This window comes from Micromys minutus, assembly GCF_963924665.1.
Source record: "Micromys minutus genome assembly, chromosome: 13".
Classification (NCBI taxonomy): domain Eukaryota; kingdom Metazoa; phylum Chordata; class Mammalia; order Rodentia; family Muridae; genus Micromys; species Micromys minutus.
This window is the reverse complement of record NC_137982.1, coordinates 26,818,403-26,831,113: the sequence shown is the minus strand read 5'-3', so window position 1 is coordinate 26,831,113 and position 12,711 is coordinate 26,818,403. Positions and strand designations below refer to the sequence as shown.

Here is a 12,711-nt window from a genome sequence, read left to right as displayed (position 1 = left end):
GCCTGCTTTAGGGTCAATAGCTGTGTGATACAAAACTGAATTCTTTCTGAATTCAGTAAAATTTATTTTCTTTTTTTAAACTCAAGGTTACGCTGTCATCCATGTGAATCTCTGTAATGAGTCGTAGCAAATGAACTGGAAAGGCTCTACTCGGAGCATGAATCACAGCGAGCCCCACAGGGAGGTGTTTAACATTCAGGGCATTTCAGTCTGCAGATTTCTGTAAAGCTTGTCCTCTGCAGGGAAAGAAATCGTATTTGGTCATTGAGTTGTCAGTGAAAATCCCTTGCCAGTGGGGATCCGGAGTAACTTGGGTGCACAGCGTGGGTGGAACTCAAACTTCTAAACTTTTTAGTGGAATCAAAAGGAACCCCCAGTGTATTATTGTCAAAAGGTAGAAACAGAAGGTCACCACTCCCATGGAAATACATGACCTAGGCTCCCTTGCGCATTGTATGATGCAGTCTAACAACAAACCAGCTTTGGCTTATTCTCAGTTCCCGGCAATAAGCTGATTGACAGACATAGTCACAAGCAAGGGGTGTGGGGAATAATTGCTGTCATGTCTTTTGGGTAGAATTGCCGGTCCCGGAAGCTTCACCGTTGCCTAGGCAACCTTCTCACTTGGGCTTCCTCATTTGCAGAATGTGTACAAAGATGAGTACAACAGCTTCCTCAAGGGCATCGGGTGGATCCCCATCGGCTCGCTGGAGGTGGAGAAGGCCAAGAAAGCAGGCGATGCTCTGAACGAGAGGAAGTACCGGCAGCACCCAGACACCATCAAGTTCACAAGTGTGCCTGACTCCATGGGCATGGTTTTGGCTCAGCAGAACACAAAGCAGCTAAGTGATGTAAGAGGTTTCCCTTTAGCCCACAAATAAACCCCATAGCCCATCCACTGCACCATGCTCCATCATTCCGCACGTGACAGTGGGTACGTGGTAGCACAGAAACTGTTCTCAGAGGTTTTAAAGCCCAGGGATACTTTGGAAGTAACCAGGTTGAATTTGAAGACAGGGAAAATGGGCAGCCTCTCCAACACTGCTGTATCTTCCCCGCGCTGCTGTTACTCCTAAGTAGGACCTGCACATTATACATGGGAGATGAGTGTTTGTATGATCGTCTCCAATTGGGTCTGAATTGCAGAAGCTGTTGATTGTGCGGCGTTCTCCCAGGTACACAGAGAAATGGCATTCCTGCTCCTCTTGTGTAACTCTGTGAGGCACTCTTAAACTGAGGCCACTGGGGAAGAAACCAGCAGTCTGTCTGTTGCTGTCCTTTCTGATACCCATTCCCCTTTCTTCCCATCAGAGGCAAATGACTATCCTCAGAGTTTCCCATCACCCACTGCCTTCAAAGGTCTTTTACAGTGCCTCTGTCGGGACGAGAAACACATTTCAAAACATAAAGATCAGATTTGTTTTAGCCCCAGATGTTGGAAAGTAGGGCACACTTGGCTTGCCTCGGACCTGCAGATTATCTGTGGGTTTCATCCCTTCAGGGTGGTCCCTGCTCTTGTATCCCTGCAGAGTTTAAGGAGACATTGTATTTCCATACTCAGATTCTTCTGTGCTGAGAAAGATATCACTTCTCCTGGAGTTTGAGTTAGCTAGGAAAATGTACTATCTGCTCCATGGCAATAAATGCCATTAGTATAAATCTAGATACTCAAGCCAGAAATAATGTGCTTGTTACTTTGGATGTAACCCATGTGCCGCCCCCCATCCTGTATCTATACTAAGCCCATGTCCTGAAGAGCTAGCTTTCTTCAAAACTTGTCTTTGACCTGTTACCAACCAGAGTTCCTTGTCTGTCATGTCGATGACTTGGATTCAATGTCTGGGCTCTCCAGAAACAAAATCCCATTTTCTTGTATGGAAAACCTCTATGGTATTTCTCCTCGAACTTAAAATTCAAACTCCTTACCTTGGGTGAAGAGACCTCTGTTCCACGGATTGCTATCCCATCCATCTGTGTCACTTCCAGTCCTGGGTGTCATCAGGCTGTCCTGCGCTTCTCCATGTGGCTATTCTAGCCTTGGGGCCCTAGATATTTTTCTGTCTGGAGCTCTCTCATCCACCCAAGTCTGAGCACACACAGTACCTCTCCTCTATAACTCTGCTTCCGTGATTGTCCAAGTTTCTCTGGTATGGTTGTTGTGTTTGCAACATATCTCAAATTTAGCTATAGTTTACAGTTTGCATGCTTATGCAGAAACATGCCTTCTGTATGAGACTGTAAAGTCCAAAAGGAGAGATCTGCTTTCTTCTGTTTAGCTTTAAACACAGAAACCCCCATCCCAGTTGGTGGAATGAAGATACAAACATACCTACCCAGCTTCCTGCCCATGACAGTGTATGCATTTGTAAATGTATGCCACTTTCTATGGAAGATACCAATGGTGCCCTTCCATCCTTTAGGCATGGCTATATTAGCTCATGCTGTGTCGGCTCATGACATTCGAATGCTTCTTTCTTTGCAGTTGAACTACAAAGTAGAGGGAGAAAAATTGAAGCATAAATATACAATGGACCCTGAACTGCCTCAGTTTATTCAAGCCAAAGTGAATGCCATCAATATGAGTGATGTGAGTATTTGACCTGGTATCCGGCCGTGTTGCTTATGTGAACAGCCCATTTCTAATTCTGGGTAACTCTTTGTACTGAGTTTCACTTGGGGAAAGCAAACCAAGTGTAGACCATTTGAAAACTCAGATGGGAGCTTTATACACAGGAGACCAGAGGTCACAATACAGTTTTGCTTAATGTCTATTCTTTCTGTATAACCGCTGTGACTCACTAGTAGATGGCAAAACCAGTTTAGAAGGTAGTACCCCATTTTTGATAAACACAAAGTACAGCAAAGACTAGAAGTAACAGGTGCCTAGTCTTCCCCGAGAGTGGGGACCACCCTGTACAGTTTTGTTTCCATTCATTATTAAACCTTCTAGAAGAGTTCAGTTTGCTTCTGTAATCCTTGTGACTTCTAAAACAGCTTTGAGTGGCAACCAGGGGGTGTCATTGGTTACAATGTTTAAACCCAAAACTGTGAAGCTAGGAGTTAGAACATGTGCCTGCAGTGTCAGGAGCTTAGGACACTGGTCATTGGCACTAAGGCTGAAGAATGGAGAATTTCAGCCCAGCCCAGGTAACATAGTATGACCTTGTCTCAAAAAAATAAAATAAAACTAACAAATCCACAATATGAATTATAAATTTAAAAATGTAATTAAACCTGAGGGAAAAAATCTAATCTGTTCATTCACTTTATATATATATAGACAGGATCTCATTATGTGACCAACACTAGCCTAGAATTCCCTATGTGGACAAAACTGGCCTGGAACTTGGATCAGCCGCCTCTGCCTCCCAAGTGCCAGGATTAAAGGTGTACACCACCACCATGCCAAGCAACTGCTCATGTCTTAATGATGACTTACTTTAAAAAATAGCTTATTCTTAGTTATTCTTAACAATTTAAGTACTTTTTAAAAATAATCATTTCTGTGCTTTTGGTCCATTTGAAATTCTCTCCCAGTTCCACATTAAAAAGGACTTAACAATGAAGGCCACAAGAGTGGTAGTGTATCTGAATTTTTAAAATTTGATGACAAATTTCTCTAACTTTGAAAGGCTTTATTATGAAAAGTTCATCACAAATATGAACTGTCTAAAAGGACAGATTGAAAGGACAGAAGTGTACAGAATGCTATCTTACATTCAAAGCACACCTTTCCATTGCTTTGTCACACTCAGACCCTGTGTCATTAGCCTATAAAGTGTATTGTTTATTGTTTTTACTGGTTATGTTGTTGCGTTGACTTTTTGTTTTGTTTTACTTTGTTTCCTTTCCTGAAACAGGGTCTTTCTGTATATTGCAGGCAGGCAGGCCTTAAACCCATAACCCTCCTTCAGCCCTTCAGTGCTATGACTACTAACCTCCACCTTCAGATCCTTTTACAGTTTAAAAACAACATAACAGACACTCAGATGAACTGGACACTTAGCTGCAGGTTCTCTTAGTGGAACAGAATGTAGATACCTTATACTATAAAAGAAACCTTGCTGTCCAGTTTCAATGTATCCTTTCTCTATGTCCAGTGATAAAACAACCCTTTGTGTTTCACAGGCTCATTACAAAGCAGACTGGAAGAAAACACTCGCCAAGGGTTATGACCTGAGACCAGACGCTATTCCTATCGTTGCTGCCAAAAGTTCGAGGAACATTGCTAGTGACGTAAGAGAAACACCATGTGTTTTACCTTCTGCATATTCTGCATAAGACCATGATCTGTAGAAGGAAACACGTGAAGAGATTAAGCATAAAGTATTTCCTTATTCCCCAACGGCCAATGATACTTTCTTATTCTCTGAAAGAAATGTTTTTAAATGTTAAAAATTACAGATATATTTTCTTTTTAACTGTGAAAAGTTTGGAAATCTTAACTGGTTTCACTGTAAATTTTTTTATTTAGATTTTTGTCAAGAAAACAGTCTCAGTATGTTAAAATGTCACTAAACAAAGTCTCCAAATATTTTTTAAAGACTATACTGCTCTAATTTAATAATTTCTTTCTAAGAAAAATTAAGTGAAGCAAGAGAAACTGGGAAGAACTGTAAGCTAAATAACAATGTTTTAATTGACTTTTTAAAACAAATTATATATTCTAGATGAATTGATATAATTATCATAATATAGTATGAGTTCACTCATTTTTAAGATCAATACTTTAATTTGCAGTAGAGCTTTGCTGAAATGAAATCATGATTATGTACATTTTTAACATAGTATAAGTTATTAATGGAAATAAGGTAGAAATATATAACTACTTAATAAGTAAGCTTTTTTTCAGGAACCTTTAAGCATATCCAAAGAATCTGCTAATGAACAAGATATGAATTGCATATTATTGTATTATTTATTATTCTCAGAACAAGTATTGCAGTCATCCATTAGAAATATTTTTCAAGTTGTGTATTAAAATGCTAAAGATATCTTGAGTATTCCCTATATTCAGACTGAACTTAGCTCTGTGTAGATTGTTAAATAAATTCAGTTTATATCAAACTGGCTCTCTCCCAAACAGTGCAAATACAAAGAGGCCTATGAGAAAGCCAAAGGCAAGCAAATTGGCTTTCTCAGTCTTCAGGATGACCCTAAGCTGGTTCATTACATGAATGTGGCCAAAATACAATCGGACCGTGAGTATAAGAAAGGCTATGAGGCCAGCAAGACCCGGTACCACACACCCCTAGATATGTTCAGTGTGACTGCTGCAAAGAAGTCTCAGGAAGTTGCAACCAACAGCAACTACAGACAGCCCTACCACAACTACACCCTCCTACCTGATGCCTTGAATGTGGAGCACTCCAGGAATGCCATGCAGATCCAGAGTGATGTACGTAACAGTCAGCAGTTGGTATGGTCAGCTTCCCATGCCCATGCGAGGGAGGAAAGAACAGAATCATCACAATCACTTTCATCTTGTACCTGACCTAGGTCACTGTTCTTCCTAGGGGTTTGCAGAGTGAGGGTATTTGATTCATGTGACCCATTGTTAGACACACATTGTGAGTGTGTATGTTAGACCCACGTGTGATGTGTTCTGTGACAGAATTAAGAACTAAAATATTATTCTCAATGAAAATTTTAAGATATAATCCCATTTTTGTTGTTGTTGCTTTGCTTTGTTTTGGTTTCAGTTTAACCTTACCTGAAGCTCACCATGTAGTACAAGCTGACTTGAGTCCATAATCCTGTTTTAACCTCCGAAGTGATAGGAACACAATGTATCCTCATGCCTACCTAAGGAAGTTAGTTTTTATTTAAATGAATTGTTACCTTAAGATTTCCAGAGTTTTTATTTGGTTGCTTTTTGAGACAGGGTTTCTCCGTGTAGCCCTGGCTGCCCTAGATCTCACTCTGTAGACCAGACTGGCTTCAAAGTCAGAGATCCACCTGCCTCTGCTCCCAAGTGCTGGGATTAAAGGTGTGCACCACCACTGCCCTGCTATGCTTGTTTTTGGATTTCCAGTTAAACCACCATGAATACAATCACTTTCATAACTTTTTTCTAAAAGACTGTAATGAGTAAACCGTTCTCTTTCTTCTCAGTACCACCCCCTTCTCTTTTTAATAATGAGTCTTTTAGCCAAAAAAAAAAAAAAAAAAAAAAGACAGAAAAAAGCCTCAAGGTCTACTTTTTTGTGAAATGAAATTTTCTCTCTTCATGATAAAGAATCTGTACAAATCTGACTTCACCAACTGGATGAAAGGTATCGGCTGGGTCCCGATAGACTCCTTGGAGGTGGAGAAGGCAAAGAAAGCTGGAGAGATTCTGAGTGAGAGGAAGTACCGCCAGCACCCAGAGAAGCTGAAGTTCACGTACTCCATGGACACGATGGAACAGGCACTTAACAAAAGCAACAAGCTGACTATGGATAAGGTAACGAGCGCATGGGCTAGCCTTAGCCCGAGAAGCCCTCTGATGATTGCATTGTGGAGCCTACAGTCCCTTTTGTAGGACTTCAACACTTTTGTGTCATGGTTACAGGCAGGGCATGTGTATGTGTGTACAAATATACATGCATGTGTGCCCATACTTTTTAAAGACTATTATGGATTTCATGATTTCACTGTATCTAGAGAACTTTTCTCTATTGAATTTTGATGAGACAGATCTACCAAAGCTCCACGTCATTGTAAAGGAGGACAAGATGGCGCTTGTATTAGGAAACAGGGCTCCCATATTTAATCGTGACTTCTCTCACTCTCAGACTTCACCTCTTCCACCATGTAGATGTGTCTCTCCTCTTAGAAACTTGACTCGGTGGTAAAGTCACGTGCCCCTCTTCTCATTGCAGAGGCTGTACACTGAGAAGTGGAACAAAGACAAGACCAGCATCCACGTCATGCCTGACACCCCAGACATCTTGCTCTCCAGAGTAAACCAGATCACCATGAGTGATGTAGGCACATGTGTAGCAAGGAAGGGGGGGATGCTGGAATCAGGGACTGCGTTATGATTGATGTAACAAGACGCTGTTGTTTCTCCGGCTTTTGGTTTAGAAACTGTACAAGGCTGGCTGGGAAGAAGAAAAGAAGAAAGGCTATGATCTCAAGCCTGATGCCCTCTCCATAAAGGCTGCAAAGGCCTCCAGAGACATTGCCAGTGATGTAAGTGCTTCCACTGAGCACACTGTCCCAAGACCTTTCCCTCCACATGGGCCAGTTCCTCTCCCATCGTTTGTTCATTGTCCAATCTAAAAATGATAAGGTCTTGCTAATGTAAGTTATAGCAAGAGTTATGGAAGACACCTCTGAGCAAACTGAAGGATGTGATCTATACACTTCACCTATGAGATCCATGGCCAGCTCCCACCCTAAGGACACACTAAGGAATTGCAGGTGTAGCCTTTTCTGCGCTATATAGTGTGAGTGAGGGAGTGTGACACCACCTTTGAGATCACTCTCCACTTGACGCACAGAGCTGTTGCTCCCTGGCTTGGCTGTCCCCCTCTCTGCCTCAGTATAGGAAGCTCTAAGTTCTTTACCTTCACCAAAGCTAAGTGCATCCAGAGAACCACATTTTATCCTCCTGCCTGCACCATTTATATCATTTCCATGTTTCTTTTTCCATCCACAGTACAAGTACAAGCAAGCCTATGAGCAAGCCAAAGGGAAGCACATCGGCTTCCGCAGCCTGGAAGACGACCCCAAGCTGGTGCACTTCATGCAGGTGGCCAAGATGCAGTCAGACCGGGAGTACAAGAAGGGCTACGAGAAATCCAAGACATCCTTCCACACTCCAGTGGACATGTTCAGTGTGGTGGCAGCCAAGAAGTCTCAGGAAGTGGCCACCAATGCCAACTACAGGAACATAATCCATACCTACAACATGCTCCCTGATGCCATGAGCTTTGAGTTGGCCAAGAACATGATGCAGATTCAAAGTGACGTACGTGAAAGTGATACACAGTTATAGAGCCATTGCCTATATCATAAGCCATTGCCTATATCATAAGCCATTGCTTATATCATAAGCCATTGCCTATATCATAAGCCATTACCTATATCATAAGCCATTGCCTATATCATAAGCCATTGCCTATATCAATCATAAGCCATCTATTACTCATATCATAAGCAGCCCATGAGGGACCACATATAATGACATTTCAAAACTCCTAAAGGAAACACACATGCAGCCTCTTGAAGAGGTGTCTTACTCATTCTCTTGAGCCGAATTCACTTTGTTAAATGAGATGAGGTCTACTCTAGAAGCTAACACCTAATCTTTCATTTTTGATACTGCAATCACTATTGGCTTCTGAATTCAGCAACAGCAAATTAATTTGGTTTTTGTTGTTGTTGTTTTGTTTTGTTTTGAGAGAATCCATTGAAGGAAGCAAGCCTAGCAAATAGGATGAGATTGTGAAAGGCTCTTGGTAGAAGGGGGAAAGAGAAAGACTAACATGGTGGTATACATCTGTTGTCTCAGGACTTGGGCAGCCCCAGTCCTTCCCTCCCAACCCACTGCCGTCCACGTCTGTGGCTACACTTGCACTTCCGCCTGCTGACAATGCAGTGGTCAGGAGGTATTGAGCGAGGTAGCTTCGGGAACGAATACAGGGAAGATGGTGGGATTCCAGAGTCATTCTAAAATAATGTGCATTACAGAAATAAAAGCAGACCCTGTCAATTCTTATTAGAATAGAATTGAATAGAAGCCCAGGCTATGCACTGTCAGAGAGACACATCAATGCTAACTGAAAGCAACATGTTCAGCTTTAGGGGGAAATGTCTCAGCTGAGGGGAAAACCCTACACAACTGTACTGAGTGCTAATCAGGTTTCTGGTTGACATTAGGAAATCACAATGGTAGATGGTCAAACACTACTGGAGAGAGAAATCTGATTTTAGGAATTACCTATCAATGAAGAAACTTGACTAATAATGTGTAACGGGTCACAAGATTATATCACACAGCTCACAAGTCCATTTACTGGTTCTTAACACACTCTCTTTATGAAGAAGTCAAGAAAGATAAATCACCAAGACACTTGTTTTTAATACCTTGTGAGAAGAACTATGAAGGAGACACAGGGCTGGGGTGGGATAGTTGGGGTTTAATGTGCTGCAGGTGGGAATGATGGCAAGTCAAACACATTCGTGATTCATAGGAATCTTGAGACCTTCTGATCATGGATTCGTTTTCCTCTCTGGCAGAATCAGTATAAGGCAGACTATGCCGACTTCATGAAGGGCATTGGGTGGCTTCCCCTCGGCTCCCTGGAAGCTGAGAAAAACAAGAAAGCCATGGAGATTATTAGTGAAAAGAAGTACCGGCAACACCCAGACACTTTGAAGTACTCCACCCTGATGGACTCGATGAACATGGTTTTGGCCCAGAATAATGCAAAGATCATGAACAACGTGAGTCCCATAGGAGTGCGGTGCACCATGCGTGTCTGTTACATTTAATCTACATGTTTTGTGAACACTTGGGAGAGACCATTCTTGAGGTTTGCCTTAGAACAAAGGGCTCTGTAGAGTATAAAAAGATAGAAATTATTCTTAATTAGTAGTTCCCAAATGTTTAATGAATCATCCACATCATTGACATAACAAAATGAACCTTTTTTTTTTATTTGTTTGTTTGTTTCTTTGGTTGTTTGGTTTTGTGATATGGTCTCAAGTGGCCCAGGCTGGCCTCGAATTTTCCATGTGACTAAAGAGGATGTTGAATTTCTGATCCTCCTGCTTCTTCCTAATAAATGGTGGAAGAGTGACACCGGGCTTAATGTGAGGCTCCTACTCTACTAACTGAGCTAGCTCCTGGTCTAGATTCCATCTTCTGACCATTCAGTTTGAGAGTGAGTCCTGCCCGCGTCAGCTGAGATGGTTGCTGCTGAGCCACAGAGTGCCTGTCCAGAGTGGGAGCTATAAGTAGCATTCCCACATAACCACAGAGCTCTCCATCCCATGGCTGTAGCTTTGGAACCAGAACATTCCCTGGGCAGTCCTGAAAATGATTGTCCTACATCTTGCTTCCTTGTGTCACTAATTATTTAGAAAAGCTTTACTGGGTTTTTTTCCCATACAACTAATTGTAAATCTATACGACTTAATTGTCCATAAGATGTCGAAGCCAATAAGCATATGAACAATGAACATCTGCATTCAAAGTTGAAAAATAGATATACTGGGCTAGCCCTGGCTGTATCATTGGATCACAATTAGAACTGCCTTTGATTAATGAAAACCATCATTTGGACCTTCATCATCAACAACTCTAGAAAATGATGGTTCGAATTGACCTGGACAGCTATCTCTCCTGGAGGCTGTTTTGTCCAGCTGACCCTCTCCTTTGAAAGGGACCTGCCTAAAAGGCAAATCATGGATCTCAACATCCCTTTATATTATTTAGAACCTAGGCTGCCATAAAGATGCACTTATCTTTTGAAGTATTAAATGAGATATTTTCAGTCTGATGGCACCGAGAATCTAAAGCGGGAAGATCCGAAGAGGAAAGCCAGCCTGAGCTACACAGCATAATCCTGTTTTCATAACCAAAGCTAGGGAAATAAAAACCAAAGAAATAAAATTAGATTCTTTTTTTTTTTTTTTGTATTTCCAATATTCGTGATGAAAATGTTCAAAACATCAAGGTGAGAATCATAAAATAACGAATGATGGCGTTGAGAGAACTCACTGATTATCAAGTTTTCCTGTTGCTGAGGGGAGGGAATTGAGCCCCAGACACGCAAGGTACCTCTACAGGATGCCCAGTGAATCAGTGCCCGGCCTTGGATAAGAAAAGGGCTTTTAATGACTAGCCACTGCCTTTCCACTAGAACCATACCACCCCTATAAATCATAAGCTACATGCTTATAGTGTAGTATAGTCAAATTTAATATGGATAACTTAGCCCTCTTTAGAATTGTCACCTCCTCAGGTACTCGGGTGACCCTGTTTGGCATGGGGCTGCCATATTAGCTTATGCAAAATAGTTTCACCATTACTGAAAATTCCGCTGGGTAACACTAGGCTAAAGACCAGCCATGGAAAACATGCCAGAGCTGTACCATTCACCTTACCTATGAGGGAGTTTTTAAGTAATGTGAAGTTTTAATCAATATTTGTGAAAACAAAAAAATGGGGTTGTTCCTTATACTACTGAAATCTTTGTGTGTACAGATATACACACGTTTCTGAACAGAGATGTTAATATGGAATTTGAGGCTTGCAATATTTTTTAAAGGACAGTACCTGCAGGAGAGAAGGCTGTTTCAGAGGGGAAATTGAGCTGTAATGCAGGTTCAACAGAGGCTTGGCCAATGTAGCTGACTAAGAGAATCTACCTGCCAAAATCTGCTCCTTCTTGGACCAGAAACCTGAGTGGTGCATGTCCAAGCATTGTTAGTGCAGTAGAAACAGACTGGGAAATACCAGTGAGTGTCTACCAGTGGAGAATTTTTTAAATCAGTTGGATTATACCTCTGCAGCTTCCTAGATGAATTATTTTCGGAAGGTTCCAAGATATGTAGCCCATATTTTGAAGTTAAAAAAAAATAAATAAAAAGCAAGCTGCAGAACATTGTGTGCTCTATGGTTTTGAAATAGTATGCTTAGAAATTTCTAGGAGGGAGATTTTACCTCTAGACTTAAGACAAAAGGTTGGGACATTTTAACCCTTTGTCTTGCACATCCTCTACCATGTTTGGCTTTTTGTTTAAAAAGATACCGAAAATAGTGGTACTTGTGTACACATGAGGATGTGCATGTGCAAAGCGAGATCGTTTTATGATTTTTACGCACACTCTTACACCTTCCTCCAGCATCTCTATAAACAAGCATGGGAAGCTGACAAGACGAAAATTCACATCATGCCCGATATCCCCGAGATCGTTCTGGCAAAAGCCAATGCAATTAACATGAGTGATGTAAGTATGATCCCCCGTTTCCATGTGTGCATCTTTCTGTTTAGCCTGTTCCCACCAGTAATAGAAAATTAACTCAGTGATGTCTCTGAATGCATGAGAAGGAATGTTTAAAAGCACGAAACAACTTTTGTCTTTTTAAAGACAAATGAGCATCCCTCCCTCCCTAATCTTTGCTCTGCTCAAATTTGGAGCAAGGCTGTCCTCAAAGGCTGGGACAGCAGTTACAGCTTTGGATTTCATTTTTCGAGGTGCTCCCCGAGTTAAGAGACCGACCAGAAAGAGAAAAGTTGGGGCAGGGCTATGAATATTGTCCTAAAAAAGAGTTAAAACAACGGAAAGAAAAGACAGATATTTTGAACAAACTGGGACAAGCCCTACAATAAGGAATGTGAAACTTTCGTCAAAATGCACCTGATATTGAATTTCTTTTTCTTTTTGTCCTGGCTCTGCATGCTGGGTGGGAATCCCCCCAGCTTGGCAGTTTTTCTTTTCATTGCTTGAATTCCACAGAGATTTGGAATTGCGGATGCTTTTTATTTGACTGTGGAATTCACACTACTATGAAAGTAAAAGAAATTATTGTAAAACTAAGATGCCCTTTTTGGCATGTGATGATGGCTCCTTTGTAGGCATTCTTTGTCTATTTGAGAAAAATAAACCAGTAAGAGCCTGCTGGACATACACAGAGACACCAATTCATTTCCTTTCTGTAATGATATATTAAAACACATTTGAGCTTAAGTAGTTGCTTTGTCTTTTCCCCCC

The 12,711-nt window shown here is 41.4% G+C and overlaps 1 protein-coding gene across 22 annotated transcripts in view; it reads left to right on the top strand.

The window, feature by feature from the left end:
- NEB (nebulin) overlaps positions 1 to 12,711 on the top strand; it is a 189,221-nt gene that overhangs the window by 46,246 nt on the left and 130,264 nt on the right. For all 22 annotated transcript variants that reach the window (XM_080927589.1, XM_080927588.1, XM_080927583.1 and 19 more), the window contains exons 38-47: positions 645 to 851; positions 2,483 to 2,587; positions 4,129 to 4,236; positions 5,087 to 5,398; positions 6,239 to 6,445; positions 6,864 to 6,968; positions 7,069 to 7,176; positions 7,646 to 7,957; positions 9,229 to 9,435; positions 11,842 to 11,946. In XM_080927589.1, coding sequence (XP_080783715.1) covers positions 645 to 851; positions 2,483 to 2,587; positions 4,129 to 4,236; positions 5,087 to 5,398; positions 6,239 to 6,445; positions 6,864 to 6,968; positions 7,069 to 7,176; positions 7,646 to 7,957; positions 9,229 to 9,435; positions 11,842 to 11,946 — 1,776 coding nt within the window. The remainder of the gene's footprint in view (positions 1 to 644; positions 852 to 2,482; positions 2,588 to 4,128; positions 4,237 to 5,086; positions 5,399 to 6,238; positions 6,446 to 6,863; positions 6,969 to 7,068; positions 7,177 to 7,645; positions 7,958 to 9,228; positions 9,436 to 11,841; positions 11,947 to 12,711) is intronic.